The sequence below is a fragment of the Lytechinus pictus genome, chromosome 12 (genome assembly GCF_037042905.1).
Source record: "Lytechinus pictus isolate F3 Inbred chromosome 12, Lp3.0, whole genome shotgun sequence".
NCBI classification, from domain to species: domain Eukaryota; kingdom Metazoa; phylum Echinodermata; class Echinoidea; order Temnopleuroida; family Toxopneustidae; genus Lytechinus; species Lytechinus pictus.
The window spans coordinates 12,803,547-12,825,453 of NC_087256.1; the positions used below are offsets into that span (position 1 = coordinate 12,803,547).

A 21,907-nucleotide genomic window follows, 5' to 3' on the forward strand; every position below is an offset into this window, starting at 1 on the left:
CTGCTATTGAAAAACCTCCCTCCCCAATGCTTTATAAACCCCTCCCATTGAGAGCTAATGGTTGTTGTTGACATCATTCATGGTGGGTTCATAGTTCTTTGATTTCTTCATTAATGATTGGCATGAGATAATAAACCCAAGCATTGATTTTCCACCAGGTATCCTGCTGATCGGAACAAGACGAGATAAATTTCCCGCCCATCAAAAATCACTTTCCTTCACGCCTGTCGTCTGACCAGCGGAGCAGCGGGAGGTGTATAGGCTAGCCACTCACACAAATTTCCTCTCCATCTAATAATTTCTCCCAGTGATGGGTTATGAGTATCAAAACTATTATTATCATTTCACCTCAGTTTCATGCCTTTGAATTTGACGATTATGTTCAATTTACGATTATCATAAGTTTGATTTGCGAAGCTCCCCAAATCACTTTTAAACATGGATTTTAATTTTTACCGATTGGAATATTCATTTAAATGTTTTCTTCGCCAATTCGCTTTGTTCGAATGTCTTGATACATTTTCTTTGATATTCTTGCTCTTTTGTGTAAAGTTACTTTGAATGTGTTTTTTTTTACGAAAACATGAACAAATCTAAATCAGTACTTTATACATACAAACCCTGCACGTCGAAAGCTTTAGTAAAGATCCAAGAACGTGAATCATATTGTTCATTTTTAGTACAGTTATATTCACTCACTATTTTAGAATAATTCTTTGTAAAGTATGATATGATCCGCTAATGAAATTTCTCGGCCTCGGTGATGTTTTGATCTTTCTAAATGAAGGCCCTCCGAATACTTGTAAACGGCTATCTTCATTTTGATTTAGAAAGCTATATTCACATGTTTTCCACATTCTATACTCGAGAAGTGATTTCATACTAAATACAAATACGTATATATTTTTTATTTTATTTGTCGACGACCGGACTAAAAGTAAGCCGAGACATTGCATCCATCGCATTTAAGACCACCCTTTCCCCACAAAATGTGTTCTTTGATACTTTATCTGATGATAACAAATCTATTCTTTAAAAATTGATGTTCTTTGGATTTACAGACGTTGATACATTGTAGTGACTAGACAAGAACTTAATCACTTCCAGCACAAATATTGACTTGATACATGTAAGGTCATTCAATCACATCGTTCCACCGAGGTCATCTTATAAATGACCCAAGCGAACATAATGATATCCAAGTCCATCTTCATAATCTTCAAATCATCTCCATGAAGCATAATTATTATACAACAACTTTAAATATACGGATCATGAATTAACTCATAGGATAATAGAGATGATTATTAAACTCATTCCCGATTTATCCCGAGGTGAATTTTTTTAAATCGTTTTGATGAAAGATGGTTAGAGCCTACCGTGTCTCTATACTAAATCTCAGTTGTTTAATATCAGATGTGGGCCGCGGAATTTACATTTTAATGACATCCTAATTATTTGAGTGTTCTGAGTATTATCATGGTATTATTCCGGTATTACGCACAATAGATCCAGTCTGACACGGCTGTATGTAGCTTCTTGTGATTTGATAATAGGGTTCGTAATTACATTCATTTCTCTCATTTGATCTGGTTATTCTCATTTTCTGCACATTCAAACATCTCCTCACTTCCATTCAGCATCAAGAGGAGAGAACAATATTTCATTTATTTCAAATGATTCGGGTAGAGAATGAGAAGGTAATAAGGTCTTCACGATCGGAAGATAATACAAAGCTTGATGACTATTCGTGAGAGGCGATGATAAAGAGAGAGAGAGGGGGGGGGGGAGAACTGTTATGTCTTCTGTCTTTATTGGGACGTCACAAGTAGATGACACTTCCATAACAAAAGGGGTGCTGTCATTCCTCTGTCACGCTGAGATGCGGGCACAATGGGGGCACAATAGCACCCCAAGTAGAGGTGATAAGAACCATTGACGTGATCCTTTCATCTCGAGTTTCTTTACCGATGAACGCTAACGCTTGTCGAAGAGGGATAATACCCGCTAATTGGTATGTATTGGGCGAGTCGAATGGATGATGAATGCTGTTCGAGGTCGACCATCAAAGTATTCGATTCACATCTCATGAAAATAACGGAAGACTCATTTATCATCATTTCACTCTTACTATGAAATAACCGACGATGTGATATTACAAACCTAAAAATCATATCATGTTTGCATAATAGGCCTACATGCAAATAACAATTTCAATGAATATGACGTGAATCGTCAATGAACAATATATCAAAGCAAAGGTAACAAAATGGAGAGCAAAAGATAACCCAAAGAAAGTATATTCTTGGTGGAAACAAATCTGGTCGCATCTTGAATTTTTTTTTTTTTAACTCTTTTTTTTTTCTTCACAGAGCAGTGTTATAACTACAACTCGCTTGATATGGAACTCTGAAATATGGGAACCACTGTCGTCAAACAATACAATTTAGTTTTGTCATATCGTACATGAAAAAAAAAGTTTATTCCCCCCCCCCCACTATGAAACTATACTAGATGCAGATTTAAGTCCACCTTAAACGCGTGAAAGTGAAATTTCGGTACTACGATTATTGTAACTTTTGATTTAATTAAGATTTGATATGTGATTTATTTGAATAAAGATATTCTTCATCAATCATCACGTTCATGATCAAATCTACCGAAATTGAAAATGAAATAAAAATACAAAAGACAAAACGAGTGCATGACACCACGGGCTCTCTCAGTGCATGTTGTTCATAATTTTGTTTTGCAAAATTTGGCGAAACTTATAAACTTTCTTGGCTTTCATATTTCATATCCAATTTCGATGAAAATTACAATGTCATGCTCATTTATTTTTGTTCATACATCTTCGTTTATAGTATAATATCTTTTTGGTGGCGGCGATGAAGTTGACGTCAAGGAAAGTTCGAACTCTCATCATCATTCCTCTTCTTTTCCACTGTGTCGTTATGTTTGGGATCATCACTGTCTTGTTTCATGATATAAATGGGACTATCTGAAATGATGCTTTATTCGTGAATATAATTATTTTGTCTATAAACACACGCAGTATTATGCAAATTTCAAATGTGAATGGGTCCCTAATCTTACGATTCACCTCGCACCGACGGGTCGTGTAATTGTGGTGGGTAGCACAGCGGGGTGTTCACACCCTAAACTACAGGTGAATACCCGAGAGATTAGACCCCCTCCTATCACCCACTTTCATCTACTAACTTAGCGCTATAAGCATCTAACGTTGGAGTATGACAAGTGTAATTTGATTGACAAGTATTATGAAGTGAGAAAATGAGAAAATTTCATTATTCTTTCCTGTATCATAGTCATTAGAGCATAGATATAGATATACATGAATGTGAGCTCATTTCGAAATATTTTTCTTGATTACTGAAAACCACATAATTATGGACATGGATATTTTCTTGTTCTGGAACTATATATATTTTTGAATGTATATTATAAATGTGAGAAGACAGAAAAAATGTCCCTATTAACATTATTGAATAGAAAAGACCTTATCGGGTCATTGTCATAAAAAAATACCAACAAGCTGAAATAGAAGGTCATCACTTAAAATATTATCACGACAAAATTGTCATATCTAAAAAAAAAACACAATCACCGAGAAAACGAAAGAAAGTCGTCATAATTTCAAGGAGTTTTGCCCCGTGTTGTTGGCGGATCATCTAGGAATCCCGCCCCCTGGCTAGATTCCTCCTTGGCTGGTAAAAAAACACTTTATGAATTCGAATTTCGTTACATCCCATTATTTTTATAACTCGCTCATACGACTTATAACTTATAATTTCCTCGTCTTATACCCTTTTCACACAGGATTTTCTTAGCCCCGGACTATCGCTAACCCCGTACTATCCTTAACCCCGTACTATTTTTTTACCTTTTTACACATGCCAAATTGTTATTGCTAACCCCGGATAAGGAATGCTTGCTTTTCACACACGAAACTCGCTAACCCCGGACTAGTGGTTTTTGTCGATCATTCGTAGTACAAGTACTTCACTCGTACCTTTTTACACACGCTACAATTTCCTTAACGCCGTACGTACTATAGGTGGGGCCAAATTGCCATTTAGCCCCACCTATAGTACGGGGTTAAGCTTAGCCCACTTTCGTTTTACACTAGCGATTTTAACCCCGTACTATCGCTCTTAGCACCGCAATTGCTGGGATAACCCTGCTTTTTTGCAGGGCCAAATAATCCCGTACTAAAGGTGGGGTTAGCCCACCTTGCAAAAATGCTGTGTAAAAAGAAAGTGGGCTAAGCTTAACCCCGTACTATAGGTGGGGCTAAATGGCAATTTAGCCCCACCTATAGTACGGGGTTAAGGAAATTTTAGCGTGTGTAAAAAGGGTATTATACTCGTTTCCTCGCTTTATAACTTGTTCTATCGACTTATAGTTAGTTATATAGGTCGATGGAACGAGTTATTTAGTCGAGGAAAGGAGTTATAAGTCCAGAGAACGAGATAGAAAAAAAAAGTCATGTCACACGGGTTCAGTATAAACCAGTATAATTCCTGATTTTTTTTTAAGCTCACCGAAGCTGTCATTTGGCATGGTGTTTTTTTTTTGGGATTTTGTTTAAAGAATAGAACCACCATACAAAAACTAAACTCAAATATTTTATTATAATTGCTTTTTTTTTTGGGGGGGGGGGGCAAAAATAACGAAGAAAAAAATCACCACACAATACGTTATTGCATGGTGGTAATATTGTAAAGAACAAAATGGGCGGTGTGTTTGGGCTTCGCATTCTTTCGTCTTAATTGCAGTCACATACATGACTTATGTAGTGATGAATGTGTCATTGTTATTACTGTATTTCACAAATACTCCCATTGCTGTGGTCCCACAAACAAACTTCTATCAGAATAGGTGGTCCCAGTCCCTCTCCGGGGAGTCGCTCATGTAATGCCTCCTCTTAACGAAGGGGTTTTGTGCGAGATAAGTTGAGGTTTCTCACAACATGGCCATTGTGTTAGTAAGTGAAGATTACGAGTAGCCTCTTGTGTCTAGATTGCTTTTAAGTACTGACTATTGAACAACTTCAATGGGATTGGCTTAGAGTCACACCACGGACCTGTCAATCAAAGAACGTTAATGACCAATAGAGGGCGCCCAAAATAATTTGCCCAAACTCCGACCGTCTCTGAGGAGGAGGAGGCAAACTGAATTGTGTTAAAAAATGAAACTCGTTGATTCGTAAAGCATGAAATGCAATAGGTGAGCAAATCAAATAAAGTAGAAGATAAAAAGATAGCTAAATAAATAATTTTCATTAATTCAGGAAACCATTTCATATCATGAAAGTTGTTAACATTATCCGGCAGTTACCGTATTCACTGGCTTCTCTGCCAATCAAAACGAAATGAAGTTGTACTTGTTGGATCTGACAATTTGGTGAAAGACTCCTCCAGAATAGTATAATTAAAAAAAAATAGAATAAAAATGTCATCCTTTCTGCCAGCGTCACGTTTAGAAACTCATTAAAAACACACTGCCTTTGATTAATTTGTTGACTTAGTTATGACTTTTGTGATAATATTTGCATTCTGGAATATATTATGCCTGAGGCCCCCAAGGCTATTTTGATGACATTTAGACCTCTCAATCATCATGAATTATTGATCCCAGATCTGCCCCTCTTAAGATCAAAGACTTAACAAGGACAGTTCAAACATAACGGTGAATACCTCGTTATCAAATCAACTATGTGACACAATGTTGTTTGATACCATCAAAGACAGATTGAGAGTGTCCAAAGCTGTGAATGGGAATGCTAATCTTTCACATGTATGGTGTCTTCAATAATCCATCGATCTTCTGTAATCATGTTGCTATTCAGGGGCGTAAAAGAAGAACTAATGAACTTAAGAAGGTAGCCTGCGCGATGCATTTTGAAAGAGAATTATGGGTGATAATAATCACATCCACCCCCGTCCCCAGATAGCCAGGGCTAGATAGGAATGATTGGACATTGGTCCTTAATCGTACAAAAGCATCACGTTGTTTTAGTATCCTTCTACATTTTTAATATAAAAAAACACAACATTTCGATTATCCATAAAGGTATTTATGATTAATGACTATCAAGGAATATTATCGCGGCCCTCATCTCATATAATTGATAACGTACCTCATGAATCCTCGTGACCACACAGACCTTATGCCTTTATGAAAAGTGAACCCCTTTTGTTTTACTATCAGAACTTCGCATACAATATGACGAGCAATCCCGATGACCAGTAGGCCTGCCCCAATCAATTTACAAGTTTTCTGTAGTTTTTTCAAAGAGGTCAGCTTTAACTTTTTGATTGATGGACGTTCCTCAAGAAGACATCACTCTTAACGAAGTCAAGTTTGAACCTGACAATCATGCATCCCATCTTACTTCCTTTGTTCATTTAATGACAGAATGAGAAAAAAGGAGAGAAGGGAATGGGAGGGAGGGGCTCTTCTCACGAATACCAGCTTCAAAGGACTAAAACGTGCCATTAGGATGGAAGACACTTCCAGGCTCTTGAGTGATAAATTCAAGAAGAGGTACTTCAAGTTTTGAAGAGCCCCTTCTTGAACTATTTCAAACAAAGATCGTCTTCTGACAACAATGCAAACCCTGTACTTCAACGCTTTGCTACTTCAGTTATTAGATATTTCGGTTGAGATTAGTGTGCAGTAAAACAGTCGCAGTTTTTATTTGCTCTATCCCCCTTGTCTTTGTTCATTATGTTGGTAAGTGAGGAAAATATAGCCCTAGATAGCTTGGGGTTTATTTCAAACTTTAGTTATGAAATGAGCTTGATTGTGCATTGGTAACTTAAAAAAAATCTAAGATAAAAAACATGACACATCCCATTGGCTTCACATATAAACACATCCAAAGACAGTGAAATCAAATTGAGTTTGCCCACGTTGGTCATAGAATGGGGGGGGGGGGGGGGAGGTGCACCGAATGAAAACATAGTGTCACCCATGAGCCTAATCAATCAACTTACTAATCAATCTGGTTTCACCTATACAGTGCGTATCAAAAAAAAGTTTACACTTAGAAAAAATCCTGTAAAATTATACATTTGTAATATCCTGAAGATTTTTCCACATTTCAACATTAGTACAGATCCATTTAAGCAAATGACGATAAAACTGTCGAAAAATATTTACGCTTGAGTGAGCACCACTTACTTTTGAAAAGTTAGCGAAAAAGGATTTGCGCAGAACTTTGAAATAGTTATGTGAAGAAAAGTAGACCTTAAACATGAAGAACACATGGAATTTAGCTAGTAAAATTGATTTGAAGATATCTTTTACCTTTTTCAACTTGTGTCCTTGCCCAAAACACTTTGAAGAGTGAATTGCGCCCCACCCCACTCCCTAACACACCGAAGCCATCGTGACAATATTTGCTTTACACTGAGCTGTGATTTACATGACATGGCTTTGGCTTGATTTTTATTTTGTTAATCATTATCGAGCTTGGGAAAAGTGTGGAGAAACAAGTAATAAATGAAAAATGAAATGTAAACCCCCTTTAAATGATAAGAAATTAATGAAAAATGCTGGAAATGTCTGAAATAAACTTTTGTTCAGATTAAGTTATTTTCTCAGATCCAGCTGGCACAAAAAGGGTAAATGTTGTGCTTACTAAGTGCTGAAATTGTTACAAAATGCTTGAATGTATCCGTTTTATTTCAATTGACTAAAAGTGCAAGGGAAATGTATGAGAAATGTTTCGCAGGGTAAGTTTGATTTCGCCTTTTCCCCTTGACACAACGTGAAAACGAGCATTTCTGCGCAAACAGATTTCTGCAAGCTTTACAAAAATGGACAGTGCTCACTCAAGTTTAATATTCTGTCAAAACTTTTACTTTCATTGGATAGATGAGACCCAAACCCAAGAATATATGTGAAAAATTACCCACATGTTGTATATTTTTTAATTCCGAGGGCTTTTTTAAAGTGTAAACTTTTTTTTGATATACGCACTGTAGAGCGGGTAAAGATCGGGCTCCTTAGGGAAGTCGTGCGATCATTAATTTGTTGGGGTGCTGAGTCTTATATGGTGCATTCTAAAAAACAATAATTGTGAGAGGGCGAGGCGAACAAGCTGAAAAGACACCTCCTTCATTCTGTCACATATATTTTGCGTATAAAACATGCGATTCCTCGGGGTGGGCAATGGGGTTAATAAGGCAAAAAAAAAAAAAAGTTGATGGCCTCGTGAATATTTTGGAAGGCAAGTTCCCTTATTCCTCCTATATCGAAACACAAAGAATTCACTTCCTTTCCCTTTTAAAACAACTGATTTAGTAAATATTACTCATGCGTGTATTCCCATTCGAATGGGGGCTGGAGTATTAAAGCAAAGGTCCACTTGCCCCCCCCCCCAAAAAAAAAAAAAAAATTAAAGAAATGCAAAAACGACCCAGAGCCTATTTTTGCCCTATGTTCAGACTCTGTGTGTTCTGCATTTATACTGCAACACATTTATATAAATAAATATTGTGATATAAACGGAAAATAAAAACAGATCCAACGAGAGTATAAGTCTAGCTAGGAGTGCATGGGAAGGACAATCACCGTACGTATGGAAAATCTCCTACACATTTTTAAATCCTAGAATCAGCAGAAGATCTTCATTGGCATGCAAAACTTTATTTTTATTTTTTTTACAATAATACCCATATTGGCAAACTTTCACTTGCGAGGCTGCAGGCTTCTCCAGGCTTTCGTCGTAGATGGCGGAGTTGCTGCTCAACTTCGCCATCTCCAACTAGGAGATCTGCAGACACAGACCATAATTTGGTTTACGCCATTCGCATAGTAAATAATGCACAGTCTGAAGTAGTGAGACTAGATTCACTATGTATTGTGGCTGGCAGACGGAGCCTTTGGGGTCTAGTCTTTACTCTAGACCTGTTATTGGTTAAAGTGTCAAATGTTTTTCACCCCTCTCCATTTTCGAGTAACAGAGATGTATGTTAATGAATATGCTGAAAGGTTATCAAAATGTATGATACGCCTCCTGTAATATTGAACCCTCGATAAAAAAAAATTATTATCACGTGTGCTCTATATAGAACATAAAATGTTTCAAAGTGGCTTTTAAGGTAATGTGGAACCTCTTCGGGAATTAACCTAAGTCCAAAATATGGGACAAGCACATAACCCTCTAAGAACCCCCCTTTTCTAATAAATGTAATTACAAATATTTTATTTTTCTTCTCCTATGGGATGGATTATTAGGACACGCCTGGGAATTGGAAAGTACTCAAAGTAGGGGCACGAGTTGGCTAATGAAGGCATGAGAGATAAAGCTTCACAATTTTTTTATTAACATGCAAATGGCGTCATGACAGAGCACAAAGGCAACTCTTGTCATATACTACATGAAAGCTTCAGTCTCTGTTTCATCTGCTGTCGGCGCTAGACTAGTATTGCTACACTTGAGAAGAAATTATAATAAAAGTAAGTAAAAAAAATAATGTATAAAAACAATTCCAAACAGACATATTTAAGCTGTCTGCAGCTCTTGTCGCTGTGCAAAGGGACACTGGCATGGCATTGGACCAACGTTTAGTTTAGTGCTTCCCTTGATCCGGATTTTCAGGTGATTTCATTTTGATAACGAATTAATCAAGGTAAATTATTTACCAAGATAGAAGCCTACAGGTTGCATTTTTTCTGGGGGTTCAAATGCAATAATTCAATGGTTTAAAAAAAAAAACTATTTTTATAATTTACATGGCCGTATGCACCGGGGGGGGGGGGGGGCATCGCCCCTAGAAGTTTTGGAAACGTACATTTTTTGTTAAAAATTTTCACAAAATTCACCAAAAATATGCACAAAATAATTCAATTTTACTTTACAAAATGCAAAAGTGTCCAAATGACAAGCTCGCAGTCACTTCGCTTTCGAGTTTTTAAAATAAAGTTTACGCATCTCGCCCCCTCCCAAGCAAAAAAAAAATCTGCGTACAGCCATGTATATTTATCTCTATGGCCATGTATCTTATTTATCGGGTACCAGCTTCACTGAAGACTTTTTCCTTTTGCTCGCTGGTAAAATAATATAAAACAACAACATACATGCTTATCCTCTGCACTGCGCGTCATGAATATTGCATAAAAATACACGTACTAGTAGTAGTTTTCCAATAATCAGAAGAAATGGCGAATATTCACCCAAATTTTCGGCAATAATCATGTCTTGTTCACTGAACAAGTCGAAGAAATCAATTTGGAAATATATATAACCAATAGAAATGTATGATATCTTAAACCCCTAATTAGACGATTACATAATGAAGATTTAAATTCAGCTATTCAGCCCAGATATTTTAAGTCTTCAAATCTTACATTAAAATGATTTCATATAAACATATTTGCAAAAAGTGCATGAACAGTAAAAGAGTGGAGGGTAAACAGGTGAAAGAAAGTAAAATTCTGAAACCCTACTAGACCGTAATATATATTTTTTCCCTCTAATTTCAACATCGACAACACCATATCGGTAAACTAACTAACGTGCCCGCCGCTTGTCGAAGATTCAAATTTTCAAGCTTCTTAAGAGTAATTATCATTTAATTAAATTACTTGTGACTCTATAAATCCCATGATTTGAAATTTGTAATGATTTAGTTCAACTTCCAGTGTTCTGCTCGACGCTTTTGTGTCAGGGACTTGGCCCAATCATTCAATCTTGAACTGTGAAGCGCCAGGATTTGTCTCTCGGATTTATGGCCTTGCATGCACACCAACTTCCCCGGGGAAAGCGGCGGGGCGATTTTCAGGAGCCCGCTGACAACGGTGCTGCTTTGGGACTTGGATACGACATCGGCAGCTGCACTTCAAGTGGAAAAGACACTCCCATAATCATTACTGAAGCTGTAAGTTACAATAATGTGTAGAAGACAGTCTAAAGACATGAAAGAAATCTGGACAGATGTTGTTGGCAATGCAGTTTAATTTCGCATCAATTCAAATGATTGACTTTGAGTTTGACTGTCTTTGTTTGAGTTTGGATTTAAATTAAAAATGGTGCCTTAAGACTTAAGTTTTGCCTTTGCCATAATTCTTATGGACTGAAGTCTTGGGGGGCCAGTTAAATATATTGCTGTACACATGCGTGACCAAAAAAACACATTTAAAGGGGTGTTTTTCAGTTATGGACATGGCCCGCAAGTAGCCAGGCGGCTTCTAGAGAGTAAAAATCATTTACTAACGTAAGGTCACTCTCATACGAAGCCAGGCATTCCTCCCCATTCATCTGCGTGTACTGCAAAAAATCCTGAAACTTTCGCCCCCGAGATTTCTACTTTCCTTCTAAAAGATCTAGCTCTAAATCATGTAAATGGGATAAAACTTCATTTCCGACATTTCTACGCTCTCGTTATTTTGAAAACAAGAATTCATCAAAAAAATGAGAGAAATATTGTGTAAAGACGGAAGAGACCTGCCCGATGTTTACGCCGCCATCTTGTTTCCTATTGTTCTTCGCCAACGTTACAGACGCGTGCGTCGGGTGCGTCGGGTAACGTTGGGGAAGAACAATAGAAAACAAGATGGCGGCGTAAACATCGGGCAAGTCTCTTCCGTCTTTACACAATATTTCTCTCATTTTTTTGATGAATTCTTGTTCAAAAATAACAACGAGAGCGTAGAAATGTCGGAAATGAAGTTTTATCCCATGTACATGATTTAGGGCTAGATCTTTTAGAAAGAAAGTAGAAATCTCGGGGGAGAAAGTTTCAGGTTTTTTGGTGGTACACACAAAAGTATATGACGGAAGCCCTGGCTTCATGAGAGTGACCTTACGTTAGTAAATGATTTTTACTCTCTAGAAGCCGCCTGGCTACCCGCAAGTGCACTTGTTACGTACATATAAGTTAATAAAACAGATAGTAAAGAAGGGTGGTTTTGAAAGACTGGTCAATTTCAATCGCTGGGTCAGATGTATTTAGGCCTTACTAATTAGTTAGGCCCTAGGGTATGTTTTTTTAAGACTAGCCGAACCTGTTTAGGAACTTTACTAAAGTCTTTAGGGTTTAGGAGTCATAATTCTGGCGACAACTTGTTTGAGGGCCAAAATTTGTTATGAAGCATGCGAAAAAATTGTTTAGCCTAGGCCTAGGGGGTTATTTTGCACACAGAGAAACTTTTTTAGGAGGTGTTTGGAAATAATTTGGTGAACCCATTGATGAAACTTGAGTACCGTATAGCCTATCACTATACTATAGTTTATAATAATAATCCTTTAAATACCAAAGCTAAAGACCGGCTTTAAATAAAAAGTTACAGTCATAATCTGAAAAAAAAATTAACTGATCATTTCTTACTATTGGTTTGCTCTCGTTATCCTTTGAAAAGTACTTATGATAAAACGATCAGTGCTTGAGTCTTGAAGTGCATGTATACTATTCTAAATCTAACTTTGCTAGAGTCATCATGTCAAGCTATGAAATGAGGCATTAGTTGACAAAATGATGTTGCAAGTGACAGCACTCATGACAATATGACACGGTTCACTTTCTTAAAAATAAAATGGGTTTTGTTCAGGTAAAAATAAGGTTTGAATGGAGTAAATGAATCAACATGTCTGACTTTATAAGACCAAAAAGGAAAATTTGACAGGCTGCGTGTGAAAAATTGAATTTATTTATTTTATTTGTCGGGTAACGCAAAAATACAAATTATGTGAATTGATTAATTTTTATTATAAACATACCTTTGCATGAAAAGTAATCGAGGACAAGCAAAATACATGTATGAAACTTCTACAAACATGTCAAGTGGGTAAAGTAGCGTGACAAATAATAAAACATACCGATAGAAAAATGTGTGAAGTCAATACTTAGGCAATGGAAAAAATACTATTTACAGAAATAATGCCAAAAATTATAATGGTCATGAAATTCATAACCTTATGGAAGTTAGAACATAAGCTTCAAGAATACATATTAAAAATATGGAAACATTTCAAAGTTAAGGAGTCAAGACATTATTGGTTTTCATGACATACCCTACAGTTTAAAATTAGCCTTTTTGTATGGACTTTCCAATTCTACCCTGTTCTTTTATAGGTACAATGAATGTAATATGATTTTTTTTTTCTAATTTCATTTGTGATGGATTTATTAGTTATATAATAATCTATATTTTAAATTCATTTACATATGACCTGAAACTTGAAAGTGATACAAAAAATAACTTGGTGCCATCCCAGATAAAACTGCATCAGCGTGCAATCTAATGACCCCCTTAAAAAAAATAGTAAAAAGGTGATATGTCAGGGTAGCTTGTCGTAAACGCATTTTTTTCTCAATGCCGACGGTGGCGGGGGATGTGCAAAAAATATGAATGAATAGGACGTGACTGGATGTGTCTTTCCAAGGACCGTTCTTTGTATTCCACAAATTGGCTTTGTGAAACAGTTAAGTGATATCACGTTTTTACGTACATGTAGAGTGGTTTTACCAAAGACCTTTTCATGCAACGGGCCCCAGAAGTACCAGTGTATATAACTTTACAGCAGAGGTATAGGGTCTTAAAGTATAATTGTTGAAGAGCTATTGGCAGGCTATAAAGTTGAGGCAGCAAAATGAATTATTAAATGGAAAATGATATGTGTTAAGGGCTTTGTTGATAAATAAAGTATTAATTTTTTTTCTTTCAGAAACGACGATGCTTCGAACCTACACCTTTTGCTGAATGGAGCAGCATACCAGACAATATTCCTAATGGATTTCATCATCATCCTCTACCTCAGGGACAGATAGGTCTTTCTGAAACCCACATGGACCTAGCATCCAGTGAACAGTCACATGCTGCAATCGCATTGAACGGATATACCAACGGCTTTCAACACAATCAACAAGATGGCAACTTCCACCATCAGGACAGAGGGCAGCATATAGATATAAACGGAGGTGGCGACCCCGCTACACCCGTGATGTGCAATGGTTACTATGGTTACATAGCAAATTACAAGCATGAAAATGGCGATGTTGACGAGGATTGTATGGATACAGGGCTTACTATGCAGGCAGAGTTTGCTATTAATGGACCTTCTTCATGTATGGATGTGAGTTCTAGGGATGGGTGAATATTGGGAAGGATGAAGGCTTTAACCAATGTGTTACATGAAAAAAAAAATTGAGAACGATTGGACAAATAGGTCTCTTTTCTGAGGTCTGGAATGCCTGGTTAAACTTAAAGGGATGGTCCGGGCTGAAAATATTTATATTTTAATACATAGAGTAGAATTTACTGAGCAAAATGCCGAAAATTTCATCAAAATCGGATAACAAATAATAAAGTTATTGAAGTTTAAAGTTTAGCAATATTTTGTGAAAACAGTCGTCATGAATATTCATTAGGTGGACTGATGATGTCACATCTCCACTTTCCGTTTTCTTATGTTATTACATAAAATCATAATTTTTTCATTATTTCATACTTGTGTGAATAATATGTCTCCCTTATAATGAAATAATTTGCAGCAAAGAATATCTAATGCACTAAATCAGTTGTCATTCCAATTTTTCTACTTCTTAGAGGAAAAAATTTGAATAAACCTAATTTTATATAATAAAAAACAAAAGAACATGTGGAGATGTGTCATCATCAGCCCACCTAATGAATATTCATGACGACTATTTTCCCCAAATATTGTTAAACTTTAAAATTCAATAACTTTGTTATTTGTCATCCGATTTTGATGAAATTTTTGGCATTTTGCTCAGTGAATTCTACTCTATTTATTAAGCTATAAATACTTTCAGCCCGGACCATCCCTTTAATAGGCCATGGTGTTAAACTCTGGTAAAATTATAGTAAGACGAAAATATCAAAATTTTGTTAACATTGTATGTACAGGTATCTTATGATGACCATGTTATTTCGCCATGCAGTAATAATGGGGAAGAAAACAAATTCAGTCATCATTCTCAAGACGGTTATCAATGGTCAGATTGACAGGATAAATTGAGCCTTTACTGTTAAGAGATTTGTGTTACAGTTGACTTTCTATAGTTAAACCATAACTTTAGACAAGAGGTTAGAGTAAGAGTTCAGAATGCGGGCCATAGTAATTCTTTTTTGGAGTTCAAATTCCTGTCCTGTATAATTTGATGCTGCCTGTACAATTACTACATCCTGGTTGTCTGATAATAATGATTCATTAATAATGTTACAGGTATGTGCATGCATTATTTTTTTTATTCATGCATATATTTCATGGATATTTTGCTCCCAGATTGCTTTAAAAATTTAATTAATATTGCATCCTTAATGGTTTCATACCAGAAAAAGGATATCACCGGTTGTATGGTATAGTTTTGCATCATATTTTCTCTGTATTGGTGTCATACTCTTTAACTTTTACACTAATTACAATATCACATATATAATCATGAAATTGTTTATTCAGCATTGTATTCATGTTTTCTTTACAGACCAAGGAGAGGAGGGTGTGTTTAAGATGCGAGGCAGGAGAACCAGTAAGTATCCAATCAGAAAGAAATTATTGATACATGTATGTTGTATGAATGATTCAACAAACACATAGCCATGTAAAGTTATATTGTGTGATGCATGTATGCAACATATTATACAAGCAACTTTGAATTACATCTTAAAATATAATTCACTTACATGTTGGAGCAATCACACAAGAAGAGTCTTTGTTTACAATGAGAAATGATCCGGAATAGTGATATTTTATCATTTTATAAAGATAAATACTATTAAATAGCTTATCAGAATAGAGAATTTTATGTCGGTGAAATAATTATGGAGTATTTTGAAATGTCCAAAGAGGCAATAGTCAGTGACTCAAGTGAATCCTATTTTGTTTTGTATATTTTAGATAAGATGGTGATGGTGATTAATTCCTGATTTGGAACAAGTATATTTTGTAGGTCATGCCTCATCTGTGTTTTAATTTAAATCTTTTATTTCATTTTGAGTGTTTTCCGTTTATTGATTCCTCCATCCAACATTATCGTACTGTTCTTGTTTTTTTTAAGGATTTCTGTTGGAGATTGGTGTTCTGTGTTATGTTTTATCACATATTTTGATGAAACTGCTTTGAAGTATGTTTTTTATTGTGTGTGAATTAATTAATTCAATTTGATTAAATTTTGCGTACAGTTTTAGTAATCATCCACTCTCATTTTTGTTTTCTTTCATGATCCAACATTTTCCTTATCTCTCCTTTCATTCTGTTCACTTCCACCCTTTCTCTTTCCAGTCTGCCTTCATTATTTCCCCTATTCATCCCCAATTAAATTCATTCTATAAAAGCCCTTTTACACCTGTGTTAATCACTCTTGCAACAATTCTAGTTTGCACTGTTAACAACACCTTCATTATTTTTTTAATATTGAAAATCTGAAGTATTTAATTACCATTTTCTTGTCTATTCCTTTACAGGGCCATATTACCCACATAATGCAGCTACAAGTATGACGACTCCATCCTCCTATATCGTACGTGGCAGATGATAGTTCGGTTTCTTTTCACAGCATCAGGAACATTAGGAAAAACTGAGATATCATTTCCAATGGTGAGAAATATTGCACTTTAATGCCAATCTTCCGAGCAGACCTGGCCATCAAGATGGGTTCGATAATTCTAGCCCTTGGATCTGCTATGCTTCGAGGGTGGACTGGTGCTCCTATCCGTCAATAAATATCGTCTCACAGGTACCTGCTTGATTGCCCAGGGCGCGGAATGTAGCAATTTCTAATGGATGCTTGTGCTTTCTGCATACTAATGGTGACTACATGTAGACCATGTTAGCTCTAAAAAAAGTAACAAAACCAAAGAAATTTGTTCAATTTTGACATTTGTCAAAAATATGTAGTGATGATTTCTAATTAGGTATTTAAATTAATACATGTATATCGAAGCTGTGTGAAAGTAACAAGATCGTATTTCCATCCCAAACAACAATGAATGGTTCCTTATTGAAGTAATCTGCAAGTCAAGTGCCCCATTGATCTGTCATGCTCCATTTACTCCTGGAAAATTCTGTCAGGAATACGCCTTTAATAGCTCTATTGCGATGGCACTCTCGCTGGCTTACTCATCTCAAAATGCCATTTTTCTTCTCAGCCAGGAAGTATGAAATACTGAGGGTGCTGTGAATAAGTACATGTACTTGGTTACCGGTATGTAAAAAAAGAGTCCTGTGACAAATGTCACCAGTGAAGACAAAGTCTTGGGGAGAATTAAGGAAACAATAGTGAGTTTCACTGACAACTTTGCTCGTGGCCAGTCAAGTTGCAAAAAGATTTCAGTAGCTTATAACAAATATGTGTGGCGCCTCCAGTTATTCACAATCTTCAATGTGACAGGCCATTGTCTGTGAGTGTTTGTTATGGAAATAAATGCCGGGAAATACTACAAAATCTACTTCTTGAATATTTTCAGGTATTGCCCTTGTGTTTCTCAATCAAGCATATTCTACCATTTCCCTGGACCTCCCTGTACATCTTAAGTACTTCCTGGCATTGACAAGTTTTCCTAGCATTTCCCGCTAATACTTCCTTGGAAATTGGCAACCCTGATTTTCAGACCAGAACATGCAGAGCATGCATTTTGTACATCTTCGATAAAATAAACTTGTGCCAAATCAAACATATTTCTGTGGTCTGGGGGAGATTTGAATTTAGAATCAAATTTTTGTGCTACAACATTGATAATTGTTGTTGCCGATCTTGATGTTGTTGCTGCTGTTGTTGGTCCTTATCTTTGTGCTGGTGATGCCAAGGTTGTTGGGGTTGTTGCTGCTGGTGGTTATCTTCATCTTGTTGTGATTGAATCAATATCAACTGCAAATTAAATTGAAAATATTCTGGCACACTCTGTACATGTATGTTTGTGCTTTGATAATGGATATAGCTTGTAATCGTTTGAAGCTAACAAAAGAAGACCATTCTCAAGTCTTCCATTTTTAACTGACTCCTACCTTTCTCCCAAATGGTAAGCATTACCCGAATGCTTTTTTTTTGGCCCAATCTTTTCGATATGAAAGATAAATACATTTTCTTGCCCAATCAATCAATTATACATTCCAAATACGTCCTAAAGTCTGTTATTATGTGGCCATGAAGAATTCACCAACATAAAGGTTATTCTTAAATTAAAATAGTTATTTTTGTTCACCATTACTAATATACCATAAATACTTTTTTAATATTTCATATTCTTAGTCTTTGCCCAGGTTTTTCATTTGCTGATAATGGATATACAGATCCATAATTCATAGTGTATTATGAAAAAAAAGACATCCAATCTTTAACTGGGTGAACTATTTGTAACTCTAATCAGTGATGGATCTATCATCTAGCTTTTTTGCTAAGGGGGGGGGGTTTGACAAGTTGGTTTGACCCAATAACGATGAGGTGCGAAGTAATGCATCCTTCATGTACCGCCCCACCCCCCCCCCCCCCCAACTACTGTTCCGCTTGAGCCACTCTCATATTCAGGGAAGGGTGTTACCACAGTGATACCACACTCCTTTAAAAAAATATTTTAGGGAGCCTGAGGTGGGGGTCACATACGCCACTGATTAGGGTTACAATCAGGTCTGGCACTGCTAATTAGGCTCGACTGTTCTATGATAAAAAATCATCCAAAATGTGTGCTCTACATGTATGTATGTATGGGACTGTGCCTGCAGTAAAGTATTATTCCTACCTAGTCTGCAAGCACAGACTCAAATTTGACGTTTTAACCAATTATACCATGTCTAGAGTGAAGACTAGATTCTCAACTCCCAGTTTGTGCCATATAATCGGGCGCATCGTGGTCTAGTGGTTCTGACTCTCGCCTTTCAAACAGAGGGTCGTGGGTTCGAATCCTATCCATGGCGTGTTTTCCTTCAGCTAGAAATTTATCCACACTGTGCTGCACCCAGGTGAGGTGAATGGGTACCCGTGCAGGATTAATTCCTTGCATGCACTGAGCGCCGGTGATGGTAGCTCGAGCTAAAGCCGGGGTCATAATAGCAGCGCTTTGTATACTCAGGCAAAAAACGCTTTATAAATACAGCTATTATTATTATTATATAAGTAGAGACAGTCACAGTACATCGTGAATCTAGTCTCACTACTTCAGACTCTGCATTATGCTAATTGTGAAAACCAAAGTTCTGTGCCTGCAGACCATGGTTTACAAGTGAATGACGTTTAGTCCTCCATCATTCATTGTTTTGAGACTCAAGAGGCATATGTACATATACTCTACGGTGTGAATAGTTTAGTATTGAAATTGCCAATTGGTCTACTCCTGCCTGTCTACATTTCCATTTGGTATCCTCCCACATGGTCTAATCCTACCTCATGTACAACCCGGGCCCCGTCTTACAAAGAGTTAAGATTGATCCTATCAATCGTAACTCTATGGAAATCCATCAGTGTCATAATTTTTTTCTACGAAAAATTTGCACAATGTCCTTTGTATGCAAAGAGAAGGGCAGTGAATTATCAGGAAAACAATGAATATATGAATATATATCATAGCTGGAAAATATTTGAAAAAACATGCATAATAGATGTTGACGTTGCTGGCCGTCCATAATTACGATTGATCCGATCAATCGTAACTCTTTGTAAGACGGGGCCCAGTTCGACTACTTAGTCCGTTCGCCATGATTTAGCCTATAAATTTATCTTTAAAAAAAAAAAATTCATTTGAATTAGGCTACTGTATGCTCATTTTATCTAATGTCCACTTTGTCTTAACACCATTGTTTATTTGATATGGTTGGATTATTATGTTTATGAACTAAATTTTAATTTGACAATAGTAGAAATAAAGGAGACGAATTGGAATTTAAACCAACTAGGCATTAGACTAATGCATTAGACCAAGTGCAGTGCAGACCAATTGGCAATAAGACCAAATTAAGAGTAGACCAAATGCCCCGTATTCTGAAGTCAGGTTTAACTTAGACCATGGTCTAACTCTGTGCTAAAATTTTGGGAAGCCATGTGTCAAAATTTTTATTAAGTTGTATGTTTCTTATGTTTACTTTGCTCTTTCCTGATTCATCGATGGTGAAGACAATCATATATTTATACTTCCTAGACAATTATGAATGATTTGAGAGCCAAATGAGCTGAAATATGATATCTCTACCGTTAGTGATTTATGCAGCAATTGGCTATCCATACTTAAACCACAACTTCAAACCCGAGTTTAAGTTAAACCCGACTTCAGAATACGGGCCAATGTGTTTAGCCCACATGGTATTAGACTATCTGTGAAGTAAACCAACTGCTCGTAGACCAAGTGAATATCAACCTGTTTCATCTATGCAATCTGAAAAAGTGCTAGAAAATTGTGATACCTGAAAATGCTCAAAATATATCAGGGAAAAAAATAACATGGCTTGGGGGCGATTTGGCCCCCAAAATGCTCATAAGAGCCCTGGTAATTGAAAAAGGGGCCCGGAAAATCCCAATTAATTAATTGCTTATCCAATGGGCGCCCAGCTAAAGCCGGGGTAATAATAATAGCAGGGCCGACTGGGAGAAGTTTTCAGAACTGAAGTGGCTTCCCTGGGTAAATATACCTATATTATTATTATTATTATGTTACAGATTAGGCAGTAAAGTAAGCTGTGAAAAGTAGCCCCCGAAATTTTTTTTTGTCTGGAACAGATATTTTTTTAGTGAGAAGATCAGAACGCGACAGATAAACTGTTGATGAAAAATGCAACAATTACCAATAATGTATTGAATAGTGGTGCTTAATATTAGGCTTAATCCATACCCAGACACTCATTGATCATAGTGTAGTTCAGGCGATACTTGTAGTCTTGGATAAGGTGATTTTTCAGGCCCTATAGTTAATTTCAAACATCTTCCCCCCCCCCCCCCCCCCCGTTTCATAAAGCATTGGCATCATACTGTAAATGTTGACAAGTGTTTTCTGCAAATGGAATGATTAGCCTACATGTAAAATTCATGTAGTTTATAGCTTATTGATTTTTTTAAATTCATGCATGGACTGCCCCCCCCCATTGTTTCTTTGCATGCTTTTTTTTTTTTGGGGGGGGGAGGTTGAAATATCTCGTTCACACATTTTGTGACCTTTCTCTTTTTACATAAATGTTACCATGTTTTTGAAAATGTGTACAAAATTGAGAACAGTTTGCATGTTTTGTATTTTTAAATATTTTTACTTCTTGTAAATAGTATTATTTGTACATAGTGTTTACCTCGTTCGTTTCTTTCATAGTTTACTTTCAAGTAGATAGTGTGTGAATTTCTGCAACAGGGAAATTGATCTGATGAGAAGTTTTAAAGACATTCCTATAACTTGTGTCCCGTATCACAAAGGTTATACCTCGGTCACATTTGCTCTACGGTGGCCGTACGGCGAGTCGAAAACATCCGTTTTATTCATTTTTATTCAAACTACCTATGTATAGCTGCTACAAAAAATGTTAAAACGGCTGTTTTCGACTCGCCGTACGGCTGTCGTAGAGTAAATGTGACTGAGATATTAGCGATTAATCCTACAATTGATTATCATGAGTAATTACATTGTAGTCAATGCAATCAATTATTATAAAATGTTCAATGATTGCATGGCTTTGTGTTAGGGCCCAAGATTGCAATTATGAATCATAAAGTTAAGTTGATTTCAAAATGAAGCATGCTTTCATTCAGAGTTTGAAATAAAATGAATTGTTTTGTAATTATTTGTGTGAATGCTTGGATTTTTTTTTGGTACGAGCATTAATAGTAAATCATGGGTGACAGTGAGAGTGGGTGGGAGGGGGCGAGAGAATGAGGGTTGAGGGAGAGAGAGAGAGAGTGAGAGAGAGAGAGAGGAGTGACAGCATGGGGAGAGAAAGGTAAAATGC

The 21,907-nt window shown here is 36.4% G+C and overlaps 1 protein-coding gene across 1 annotated transcript; it reads left to right on the forward strand.

Annotated features, from left to right (window-relative positions):
• The first annotated feature begins 10,523 nt into the window (after nt 1–10,523).
• On the forward strand, nt 10,524–21,739 carry LOC129273549 (uncharacterized). The gene is made up of 4 exons (XM_054910602.2): nt 10,524–10,913; nt 13,700–14,107; nt 15,480–15,524; nt 16,459–21,739. The coding sequence occupies exons 1-4, from the start codon at nt 10,764–10,766 to the stop codon at nt 16,492–16,494; spliced, it is 639 nt and encodes a 212-aa protein (XP_054766577.2). The 5' UTR covers nt 10,524–10,763; the 3' UTR covers nt 16,495–21,739.
• The last annotated feature ends 168 nt before the right edge of the window (nt 21,740–21,907 follow it).

What these genes read in the sequence shown, in the direction of transcription:
- LOC129273549 (XM_054910602.2), top strand. Translation starts at nt 10,764, where the DNA reads ATGGCCTTGCATGCACACCAACTTCCCCGGGGAAAGCGGCGGGGCGAT. An exon ending in CCATAATCATTACTGAAGCT is followed by an intron (nt 10,914 to 13,699) that starts GTAAGTTACAAT and finishes TTTTTCTTTCAG; the next exon opens with AAACGACGATGCTTCGAACC. An exon ending in GATGCGAGGCAGGAGAACCA is followed by an intron (nt 15,525 to 16,458) that starts GTAAGTATCCAA and finishes ATTCCTTTACAG; the next exon opens with GGCCATATTACCCACATAAT.